General features: G+C 35.4%; 1 protein-coding gene across 2 annotated transcripts; it reads right to left on the reverse strand.

Moving 5' to 3' along the window:
- Positions 1–4,181: 4,181 nt before the first annotated feature.
- Positions 4,182–11,252, reverse strand: LOC114758238 (uncharacterized WD repeat-containing protein C17D11.16-like). 2 transcript variants are annotated; one of them, XM_028947275.1, is made up of 17 exons: positions 10,900–10,967; positions 10,319–10,447; positions 9,744–9,928; positions 9,433–9,512; positions 9,246–9,341; positions 9,008–9,131; positions 7,958–8,016; positions 7,806–7,868; positions 7,076–7,146; positions 6,860–6,956; positions 6,349–6,423; positions 5,619–5,717; positions 5,274–5,417; positions 5,161–5,190; positions 5,012–5,071; positions 4,673–4,750; positions 4,182–4,583 (listed from the first exon to the last, which is right to left on the reverse strand). In XM_028947275.1, the coding sequence occupies exons 3-17, from the start codon at positions 9,892–9,894 to the stop codon at positions 4,503–4,505; spliced, it is 1,308 nt and encodes a 435-aa protein (XP_028803108.1). In that variant the 5' UTR covers positions 9,895–9,928; positions 10,319–10,447; positions 10,900–10,967; the 3' UTR covers positions 4,182–4,502. The 2 variants fall into 2 exon arrangements, with proteins under 2 accessions (XP_028803108.1, XP_028803107.1); XM_028947274.1 differs by lacking the exon at positions 10,319–10,447 and having other exon boundaries at positions 10,900–11,252.
- Positions 11,253–12,375: the final 1,123 nt, after the last annotated feature.

The following is a 12,375-nucleotide window of genomic DNA, read 5'->3' on the forward strand; positions in this document are numbered from 1 at the left end:
AAAATAACACATCCATTAAAAAGCATTTTGAGAGGGGTGGGCTGTAGGGCCCGCAATCATCTCCGTGTCCCTGTGTACGATCATTCTATCAGTTTCTGCACCTCTGTCATCTCTTGGGTTTGGGTAACCACAGCTTCTAATGTACTTTTTTTCACGTGGCCCAGATGTGGAGGAATTCTCATGGTTTTCTTCTTGAGATATTAATGACATGGCATCCTGATGATCCATATCTTTTAGTACAGCAAAAGGATTATTTATTGAGACCCCCTGGCTTGCCACTAACAACTGGACTGGCTTAACAGGCTCATTAATAATTAGCTGCCCCGATCTATTTTCTTTTCCAGTCAACCTCTTCTGGATGATTTAACCTGTACCCATTTTCGATCATTAGTAACGGTCTTGCCAAATTTCCTGGCTTGCTCTTTTTCCATTTTATCAGTGCTACCTTTTAAAAAAGTTTCCTTGCCAGTTATACCGTTTAATGCCCCTATTTTTTGGGGCATAAATCTTGCCCCTGGCCTGTTGTTTTCCTCCAACAATGCTAAATCCCGAGAAGGTCATTGATTCTCTTGTCTCTTCCTGCCGTTTTGAATCCTAGTATCTTGGGGATTCTTATCCCTTCCATCTATTGCGCGATCCCCATTATTCGTGACTCCAGATCTACCTCCCGAAGACTCCGCTACAAGAAAACGTTTCCAAATTTGGCATTTGACCAAATTTGCCGGCCCAAATTTCACCTCTAATGCTTCGCCTCCTCCGTTCAGGCCACCGGAATTCCTTTGTGGTGTAGTCTCCTCCTCCCTAGTTCTTTTCTGGTCCTCACCTTTTCGTTCTCGCAATTCTTCTCTCTGCTGCCAAAGCGTCTTCAGCCTCAGGTCTTCTGCTGACGTGATGCATCTTCAGGTTGTCCAGTCTCTTTTTCTGTTTGTGCAAGCTCTGAGCAAGTGTCACGATAGTGGGCTGTAAATGCCACAATGAAAACACACCAGGTGTAATCCTTCATATTTCAGGAGAAGCTCACGTCCAAAAACATGCACGGTGGGGAGCAGTTCAAGCTGTAAATCCAGTTCTACACATACCCAAGCAAACCGTCCTCGCTAGCTCATTGACGTAGCCAAATCCACTTTCAACGTCCTTCCTATCATGTTTCCCAGCCTGCTAATAGATTCACAATTATAGAATTCCACAGGACATGTCCTAATCCGCACCCACACTACTATCTTCGTCTGGCTCTCTGCGTTCCATGGGTCGAAGTTGAGCCTCCACTATTGAACCAATAAGTAATGGTCAGCTATCATCCTGGGCCCTTCCTAATACACATAATTCAAATCCTCTTCCGTTTCAGAGGATGCTATAAAAGTTCACCAAAAAAAAAGGATGCTATAAAATAATCATTCTCTAAGTCAAGAAGTTTGAACGAATTTTCCAGTTTCCAGATATAAGCTAGTTTCTGTCTCATCTTAAATTACGGTATCCTTACTCCCAAAGGTTTCAGGATAAGCGACTTCCTCCATGGGGCACACCAGGCTTCATATTCTTCTTGGGTAACCTGAAAGGTCGGGCGCCTCATCCTTCTTTCTTCTGTTGCCACTTTTTCGTTCGTATGATCATGATGTTCTATGGAGTCAGCGAAATAGCCCTTGAGCTTGTCAATACAATCTTGGCACGCTACATCCATCGCCTTACTTCCTCTCTCCGTAGCACGTTTTGCTTTCTCCTCAAGATTGAGGACCTTATCTCTACACGAAACAGGTTCAGCCTGATCCTCAGACATTTCATCATCCCCTTCGGTTCCATCCTCCTTCATTCGTACCTTTTTTTGCTGCGAGATAGCAAGTCTCTCCCTTCCTCTGTTCGCCCTTCCTCTGTACCTCCGACGTTCGCCATGTACAGATTTCCTCACTTACAACGAAAAAGTTGCACCTTTTTTAAATGCATGTTGGATCTAAAAGCCTTTGTTTGCTTATAGGTATTTGGATAAATCCAAACCATAATTTAAGGAAAAAAACTTACAGGAAAAAAGTGATTTTGAGAATAGATTTTAGAAGAATAGAGTTTGTTTAAAAAGAAAAAGGTGATTTTGATAAAGTAAGAATGTTTAGATAGTCGTTATTAGAAACATTTTTTTAAATATAAATTACCAAAAAGTGTATAAATTAATATGATAATTATATAAAAGATGGATTTATTATTATTATTATTTTCATTTGAAGTACTCTTTCCTTCTCTTTTTATAAACAACAACTACCATCTCTCTCTTGCCCCTAAATATAAGTAATATTTGCAAGTTGTCTTAAATTTTTGTGTCAAATTTTCTATTTTATCCCATTAATTACTTATTTTAATATTGAATATATTTCTTATCTTATTTTTCAAATTATCACCTCTCTCCATCACACATTGTCTCTCTTTTGCAGTTCTCTTTATTATAATAATTTTTTATTCTCTTTTTATACTCTCTCTCCTTTATAAATAAGGGTATTTGGAAGAAAAAAATTGCAATTTCTACCCATTTATTATCTTTAACTAATTTTGTGACCTACGTAATAGAGTACAAAGTTGCTTATAATAAATGAAACATAAAAAAATATAATTAATTGTTAGTATGTGTATATATTTATAAAATATAAGATTAAAAATGTTTTTGGAAAAAATGATTTTTTGCTAACAGAAACATATTATTTCACCTTAAAGATTATAAATATGAAATGTCCCAACATTTTTTTACAAAATTAAATAAATATGAACGGTTAGAAGCTTGGACTATCATCAAGTTGTGGGATTCTCTGAGTGGAGGCCTTTTTCAACTCAAGGGCTCTCTTGTAAGGAGGGACAATAGGCGGCTCTACAAGATCCAAGCTCTCCAACGACCAGTTTTTGAGTTCCAAAAGCAACATTTTTTCGCTTTCTCCAAAACCACGGTTTTGACCCAAACTGTGATTTTGTCAAAAATTGAGATGTTTGGATACTTTTGGAACCAAATCATGGTTTGAGATCCAAAAACACTTTTTGAACAATTGCCAAATACCCGCTGAGTTGTTAGCTGTGAAAGATGAAAGTTGGTCGAATCAGGTGACAAGCACATCCTTTTGAAAAACTCCTACGTTATACCTTGCCGTTGTAATTGAATTTCAGGCAGTCACAGCCTTTGCGTGTTGTTTTGCACATGAACGACCAAGAGATTCTGCCAGTAGATTTTCTTTTCGACCAAAGAAACTAGTAGATATTAAACCCAACAACAAAGTTCAGCATTTTTGAAACATGTTTGTATTGTCTTGCCACCAGTTAGGATCTATAACTGAAAAAGGGGATGGAGAGGGTCACCGTACAATGTTTTGAATTTTGATTTTTCTAATGTTTGTTCTAACTCTTAGAGTATCATTTCTGTATATTCCTATAATTAAATCATTAAAAAAATTGGTCCAGTGTTGTTCTGTGACAATATGTGCGCTCTAATTTACAGTATACATTCAGAATCAGTAGGTCATTCATAGTTGCTGAATGCATCCTTCCTTTCCTGTTGGGATATATGGATATACCCATAATAGCACGTCAAACAGATCTCCAATAGAAAGGTGCATATCCTCATCATACATATTACTTCTGATTCTAAATATAAAAATTGATCTACTTTGTCACTTATATTTATTTATTTTTCACCCAAAACAGTCCACATGGTGATTACACAAATTAAAAAGTTTTCATTCTAATACACATGACTAACAAAGATATTTCCAGAAAGATAACATAAATTTATTATAAATAAATAATTTAATGAATTTCTTTAATATTCACAAATCAGTTATTCTCTCTGATCTATATTATAGAATTTAAATAACTAATTCACAAGTAACAAACTATTAGTTAAAATCAGTTCAAAGTAATAAGTTAGAAACATACTTTTGTTCTCAAATATGCTCACATAATAAATGAGAAAAAAGATGAAAGAGAATATGTTAAGAAATGTGATAGGAAAGAGTATAGCAAAGAAGAAAAAATAAATAATTAAAAATAAAATAGGAAAAAATGCATCAACTAAATTTGAAACTTATGAAGAGAACCGCAAAAAGCATCTATCTGTCTCATATATGAAGTACCGTAAGTAGTGTGTGTGTGTGTAAAGCATTCTCCTTTGTTTTCCCTTTCATTTGGGCTGCATATCAACTTGACTAACAGTAAGATTGTGACAAAAGTTAGGCAATGCATCAATTACCAATGCAAGATTTTCAAACAATGTGCTTCATACAAGCGAAAGAAAAACTGAAAGAATCGCCTCAGAAGAACTAGTCATCATACAACATAATCACAACATCCACTCTTAGATAATCTCACAGAGAAAAAAAAAGTTAATAAAAAAAAAAATCCCACAGAAGGAGATACTGCAAACGATTCAAGTCATCTCTGCAGCAAGTTTCAAAACTTTTTTTGTACATGCAACATGATGACAGTCATGTTGCAGAGAGGCAAGGATTAAGGAAGATGACTGACTAGCTCATCCATAATCAAGACCCAGTTTGAGGTTTATTCTTGCTCAAGGTCCCATACCTTTGAGAAACACCAGAAGCTGATAAGGTGTCCCAGACCTGCAAATTTTCAAAGTATATCAGTTGTGCTCACTAATGAATGATTATCAAGAAAACAAGCCACAGTACAGCAGCCTTTACACACTCACTTGCAGTTTTTCCTTGGCGCCTCCTATAGCCAATAAGAAAGGATCATCCTTCGAGAAAGAAATTGCGAAGATAGCTCCCTAACAAAAACCAACATATTTAAAAAAAAAAAAAAAAAAAGATCAGTGCCATAAAGCAACTATCCCTCAAATAATGCGTCTATATCCTGATCAATATGTATCCAGTGCTCGCACATCAGACACCACACGACACGACACTTCAATTGCAGTTGAATGCCTCATATATTGTCTATCAGTACTGCTTGTGCTGTTGGTCTTGACTTCAAAAACATAATGCCATTCAGATACATGAACTGGAGAGGAAGAAACAGAAGAACTTACTACTTTAGGATTATGAGATGCTATACAAGATGGCTGGTTTGACAAATCCCAAAGTTTAACCTGTTAAAATAAAATAGTAGCTAGTCATAAAATGTTCCAATGTACAATATGCAGGATGCACCATATTGATAAAATGACTTCACATTTACCGATTTATCTGTTGATGCAGTCGCAAGAAGCTGCAAGCCATGTCAAAGAGGGCAGAGTTAGACTAGAGTGCTCGAGAACAAAATAATCTGACCAAGACGTTGAAGATACATACATTTGCTGCCGATCGATTATAGGATATTGAGGTAGCAGCTTTATCATGAGCATGAAGAGTAAAAACAGAAGTGGGTTCAGATGTTGAGTTGGATTGGGCAGCTCGAACATCAAAACCCTTGACAATGCCATCTTCCAGACTCACCTAACATAAAATCTTGGGTAAGGATTCCTCAAATTTCTTATTTTTTGGGGAAAAAAATCCAACCAAAAATAATAAAATTAAAGTACATCAATTTGAAAAAAAAAAAAATCAATCTCCATTATATTTATTAGTTGTCAAATAATAACTACATGAAACAGTGTAGCTAGTAAAATGAAAGAACGAAATTCAAAAAGAACAAACCACAAATGAATGCTCCGCATGTGGATCCCAAGCCAAGCTCTCTACATCAGCTGCAACTGACCACTTAAAGCCAGAATGTGTTGGAATCCTTCCATCCTTCTGCAAAGCGTAACAACATCAGAAACATCATATTTGATCAAGGATCATTATTATAACGTCCACTTTATACGGAAAGTAATGGATAAATATAATAGCACAAGTGTATGAAATCAAGTTTCACAAAATGACATAATTGAGGAACATTAAAGGAAAGGATTTAAATAAAAATAAAGTATGATACGGACAAATATGGTTCAACTAATTACGATACAATATTGCACAAAACAATAAAGTTATGAGTTTGAACTTTGAATGGTACTTGAAATTTCAAAGAAAACATTGGTTCTAATTTCATAAGGAAATAGAAAGCCAGTCATTCAAATTCAATTCATTCTAGTTTCTCCGACACAAATCAATCAAAGAAAGAAAATGTCAAAAAGGAAAGATAACTACAAGAGAACTTGATTGAGAGAGAGAGACGCAGACTATGTTGTGACATCAAAATTAGAGACAGGCTGTATGTACATTTTGCTAAAACTCTTGACAAAATGTGTCAATAATCTCCACATGTAGGCACGACTTTCAAACTTTCATTCTCTCTTCGCACATGAATATACAACTATGAGATGATAAAATTTTCATGCATGACCATTAGACAAAATAGGAATAAATTAAGATATCAGAACATTACCATGACTACAGTATGATCGAAAGACCCACTAAGAAGAACTCGTGGTGCATAATGATTCCAAGCAACTGCTTGAACCTGACAGGGCAGTTGAACCAGAGTGAATTTGGAAGACATCAGGAAAGTTATTTACCCAACTCATCCAAGCCAGTCACGGAAAAATAAATTTCAATATTTATTAGGTAATTCATGAAGATAGAGTAAATGCAAATTAGAAAAATTTCTTTGTCCTTAACTATGTAGAATTTAACCATCAAAACCCCAGGAAAGTCTCATTAAACTGTTAGATACATCCGCATATTCAAGCCATCATATGAATCTAAAGAAGCCTGTAGAACACTCCAGATGTTGAAAGAAGATTTATCTAAAGATTATGAGGTAAATATCACCACCATCCACCCATTATTTCACAATTTCTATTGTTCAACATGTGAATATAGAGGTGAAAACTCTATTATAAATAAAAAATGAGCCAAGAGAATGAACCAAGTCAATTTTAGTTCTAGGCTCTTGCCTTGTCTGAGTGATGCTCCATTGTAATTTCACATTTCCCAGCAACTACATCCCAGATCTTCACTTGCTTGTCAGCACTAGCACTTGCAAGTACATTCCTGTATTATTATTGTTGGGAACATGGTGAGAAGGTGGAGGGATCCAAAAACGAAGTCTTTTATAGAGAAGGCATCCAAACAAAGGAACAAAAGCAGGATTATATTATAAATTTACAAACTTGTATTCCGCATTCCAAGCAAGAGAAAGTACTGCGTCAGTGTGACTGCCATCCTTGTATTTATCAGGTTTCTGCCACCAAAGGAAAAAACTTAAATAACCAGAGAAATATGGTCACTCAGAATTGAAATCTGACATTTAAAAAAAAAATAAAAAATCCAATGGCCAAACTATAATTTACATATAAAAGATTTAAAGAAAATACAGATTCAATTAGATCTTTTATCTAATGCTCAAGAACTCGTTTCTTAGATTGGGACAAGTATAACATCCAAACTAAAATAAGAAAGCCTGACAAAATACAAGAACATTCGGCAGATGTCTGCGTTTAAAGAATAGAGCCTCACTTGCATATGAAATCAATTCATCTATTTTGATTTGCATCTAATGATACTACTGCCCACAGGTCCTTTTATAAAGTTGAAAAGCACCAACAAAGAACCAATAAAGTCTTTTCGTGTCAGGATTCTGATTATCAAAAAGGTCCATGAAACCAGGAAAAGGTAGATTTGAAGATTCAGGTATCTGAGCCAGTATTGCTCAACTATCTATTACCAATTAGTTTCCATACTCAGAAGTGTGACCCCTTTAGGGCACCTTTTTCACCTAAATTCCCATTATATATCTTTTTATATACATAAATTATAATGCCATGTTCTGTTTTCAAGAATCATGGCGACTAATAAAATTTCATTGTGATTGAGGATACGTATTAGAAATCTCAAACAGACCTTCTTCTTCCCTTTTCTCTTTTTCATGCCACCTAAAACTGTACATGGCTCTATATCATCAACCTGAAAACAACAGAAAATTCTGTGGGACTCTGCAAAGTAGTCTCCGAGTTTTAGCAAAGTGAATGAATTGATAAGCACAATCCACTTACGACATCAAGGTCCCAAATTTCTATGGAAGGATCCATTGAACCAACAGCTATGAAGCTACCTGTGAAAATATTGTAATTATCATTAGAAAGTTAGGGTAAAGTCAAGCTTTTGAGTTTTGAGCATAAATTGATGTGTATTGTGGTGATTTCAGGCAATGCAAACATATAAATAATTTATCTGATTGTTGACAAAAGAAATTTAATGGCATACAGCGGCTTTGATCAAAAGGACATACAAAAAGTTGGGAGTTTTACTTTAACTACTCACAATTGATTGGTATGCATCGACATGGTCTCCCAGAAAAGTTTATTTCCATCAAAACGATGAAAGCAACGTTCCTAGGGGGTGTTGATGGAAAGCTGGATGGTTCCTTAGAACCCTTTTTTCCCCATTGTCCTCAACGAAGTCACAGGTTCCTGGTGGAGGGGATTTACCAAAAATGGAACTACTGGTCCCAACCAGCAACAGAATGGCTAGTGGCAACCAACGGGCTGGATGGCTGTGTTCTAACTTACATTGTTTTCTAGTTCTTTTTTCTTTTCTGGCCATCGGGTTGTTCTTTTTATAAAAATATATGCATGATATAAAATTATTTTCTAATTAGGGACATTTTGGTCTTTTCTTATGTGGAAACTTCCATCGCATCAATTTAATACAGATATAAAACAACAATTATATCAAGATTCCATTTATTTTCATTACCATACAGAACTTACTTTTAAAGCCCATTCCCATTTCTCTCAAATGTTTCCAGTATACCACAATAGGCCCTAAAAGCAGTTTCTTACCTAAAAAAGGAGAAGAATGACTTCTAATTTAAAAAAATCCTAGCATTATATTATATTATAAATAAGAGTTTGCTAACCTCTACCATTTCACCTCCTCTTGCCCGCAGACAAAAGAGGCCCTTAATTAGTAAGAGTGTTTCTTCTCATTTTCTTGTCTGAATGAAAAGAAAAGACCATTTGCACCACAAAAGTGCAATAACTAAGCACCTATATGCATGCTGTAAGAAACTAAGAATCAATTAAAATGTCCATAGGTCTCACCTCTTTCTTCCCCTTTAAGGTGGAAATCTGACCATGCTGTGCAGAGCGGAAATGCTGAAATTATGATCTCATTGCGAACATACATGTTTATCTCACTAGAATTAGAGTCCTCAAGTATCCAAACCTTCCAGCAAATATAGAAATGACAATTTAGTGCTCCATATATCTACTATCTCATAAGGAAGACGGGAGATGGGAGATGAAAGAGCAGATTATTTCATGGCCAGCATTTAGTTACCTCAAGACGATTCATTTCATTCTCATTACATGTACAAACAATTATGGAGTCTGTTGGGTTAATTGTCATGTCTTCCAAATCTTCTGAGTCATCATCCTGAATTATGTAAAGTGCAGTGATGTTTGAGCATAACAAAAGACATGTGATGAGAGATAGAAAGCAATGCACTAAAGTATTCTTCACTTACACTTTGATCTATGAGATATGGGTCCAGTTCATTGCTAGGATAATAAAGATCACCAATCCCTGAACTAAACAGCTCAACTCCTATATTCAGCAGAAGATACAACTCATTCAAGGAATAATACGTACACTATGAATCAGGTATATTACGCTGTGTTTAATATAACACCCAAAAGGGACAGGCATAGAAGAAAGAGCAATGCTTTCTCTTTCACATTATCCTTGCAAATTGCAACTCCATTACTGCTCATGCTTAAAACAAAAGAGCATCTCATACCAGCTCTGTAATAATTTAACAAAATCAGTCCAGCATACCTTCTTCCTCTTCATCATAATTTTCCATGTCAAGCTCCCTTAAGCCGGCAGTTATATCATCAAATTTTTCTTCTGATGTCTTTCCCAGCGCATCTGCCACAGATAATGCTTGGGCAACTTCATCATCCTGTTTGCTTGGACCAACATCCATATCTTCATCATTATCTTCGTTCTCACTGTCTCCACTATATAAATCAAATGGATCTTAAGTATTTGTAACTTATATATGATAGTTAACTTCTTCATCCAAAAACCAAACATCAAGACACAACTTCTATAAGCACATCAGGTTATACACCACATCTAAAACGTTACACATCAATTCAAGTATGTTCCTAAGAAATTTATAGGAGATATGCATCTTCCAAGCTACTATGACTGTATGACCAAATGGGTTCTTCACCATCTTAAAAAAGTTCTCTTCATGATAAATGAAATTTTGGTACTAGTGCAAGAAGAAAGATACAAAGAGGAGAGAAGCAGGAATATGTGGTTTGGAAGAGATTAATTCTCTCAAGTCATGAGGGAATCTGATGCCAAAAAATGGGTAAAAAGAGAAAAAATAAATGTTACAAAATATCTATCACTTTGTTTCCACTTAGAAGCTTTCTTGTTTGTGGACTTCACTATTAACTCAATTGAATTGAAGGGATCCCAATTCCTTCTGTTTCATTTGTCCATAAGAAGCTCAACATTTCGCCAAACTAAAAATTAAGTAAAGAATAAGATCTTTTAAAATGTGTTTTTCCTTGGTAGAAGCATTTGTAGTGAATTTGACATGAAAACTGATTAGAAACTTTAAATTCGCAAGTTTTTTTTTCTGTCAAAAGAGAAAAAAAACTTGCGAATGAAACTTGAAAATGAGGACTGAAAAAAAATTCGGAAACCAATAGGGACGTTACTAATTTCTTACTATTTTCGTCCTATCCCATTGTCCCAAAAAAAATACAACCAAAACTGGAAGAAAATATATGAGACACCAGAAGACAGACTAACAAATGAAGCACAGAAAAAACATAATAAAACCAAACAGAACAACCGGCATTAGCATGGGCAATCATTGAATTGAATCCACCAATCACTAAAGCACAAACAGAAATTGATGAACAGATAGAGGACCAGAACTGCCGCCCCGGGGGGGGGGGGGGAGCAGTACCTCCTCTCCATGTTAACGCTGTTAATTAAGTTCTCCATCTCCTCCTTTGAAGGAGGGTCGGCCATGACGGGTTGGGATTTTAAAGCCCCCTTGGGGACCCAAGAAATGGCCGATATCATCGTGCCCTTCAGGCGTAGCTGGAGGGGGGAAAAAGGGTATCTGCGCGTGTTTGTTGTTCTTATACCAAAGCTCAAACTTCTCTGTAGCTACTGGTAGAGTTTTGGAGTCAGAAGATCGAAACTTGTCGTGTTAACTAAAATTGACAGAGAAGAGGGGAAGCTCAAGACCAGGAAGCCATGCGCAGGACGGAGGCAATACGGCACTTGCAGGCGTGCGGTATTTGAGGGGGCAAATTCAGAAACCCAGGAAGGGTTTAGTTCATCGTTCTTGTTATATATGGGCCGTGAGCCCATAGAATAATCCATTTAATGATCTTACACAAAATTGAATATGCTATATATGTAAAGTACTTCCTCCTCTAATTGCAAGAGGAATGTAAAAATAGAGTACTGTTAATCAACCAATAATTATTGAGTAAGATAGCAAGTAGTTTTATTTTTATGAGAAGGAGAAAATGAATTCAAATCATGAAAAACACACTTATTTAGAAGGGTTTTAACTTTTACGCATTGTCTAGACTAGATTCAAATCCAAAATAATTTGAAGATGCTTGAATTATAAAAAAAAATGCACATTAGTTTCTCTAAAGTATCTTTTAATCATTTATATTATAATATAAACTAATTTCTTGATAGAAAACCCTTCCTAACATGTGCCTTCATAAGCATAGTTAAAAAAATTATAGTTTTAAAAGATAAAATAAATTAGGGAGAATCACAAATAAAGACCCTCCAATATGCAAAATAACAGACAGGTCACCTGAATAAGTGAAATTACTCATAAGGACCAGGTCTCAAATTACAATTATGAAATCATGGCCAAATTACTAAAATACCCCTCTTTGATTTTTTTTTTTTAAAGAAAGCCACTGCCTCACCGGAATCCGGCCACCGGCTGCCGGAGCTCCGGCGGCTGCTTCCGGCCACTGCCAACGGCCTTCCTTTGGTTTTTTTTTTTTTCAACTGCTTTTTTTTTAAATAGTGGGGGAAGTGAGGTTGGGGGGATTTGATCCCTCAACCTAATGCTTCCCAAAATAAGAAATGACCATTGAGCCAACAAATTTTTATTAACATTATAATGCAAAAAAAAATATAAGTTAACTTATTTACTCTTGTTCCAGGTGATAACAACAATACATTTGAAAATAACAAGTTCTGATTGTAAAATAACACGTCTAGAATAAAAATTTAACAATATATTTTTTTTATAACAATAAATTTTGTTGCAGGTAATAACAACAATAAATTTAAAAATAACGAGTTCTTATTATAAAATAACAAGTTTGGGATTAAAATTTAATAACACGTTTTTTTATAACAACACACTTTGTTTCAAGTGATAACAACAATACATTTA

This window comes from Neltuma alba, unplaced genomic scaffold (genome assembly GCF_004799145.2).
Source record: "Neltuma alba isolate B1F8T4 unplaced genomic scaffold, ASM479914v2 tig00010684_pilon, whole genome shotgun sequence".
NCBI lineage: Eukaryota > Viridiplantae > Streptophyta > Magnoliopsida > Fabales > Fabaceae > Neltuma > Neltuma alba.

Bases quoted from the DNA above. Each gene is read 5' to 3' on its own strand.
- LOC114758238 (XM_028947274.1), bottom strand. From the start codon at position 11,018: ATGATATCGGCCATTTCTTGGGTCCCCAAGGGGGCTTTAAAATCCCAA. The intron at 6,957-7,075 runs GTTTGTAAATTT...ATAATAATACAG, and splicing joins GCTTGGAATGCGGAATACAA to GAATGTACTTGCAAGTGCTA. The intron at 5,418-5,618 runs GTTTGTTCTTTT...ATTTTATGTTAG, and splicing joins ATGCGGAGCATTCATTTGTG to GTGAGTCTGGAAGATGGCAT.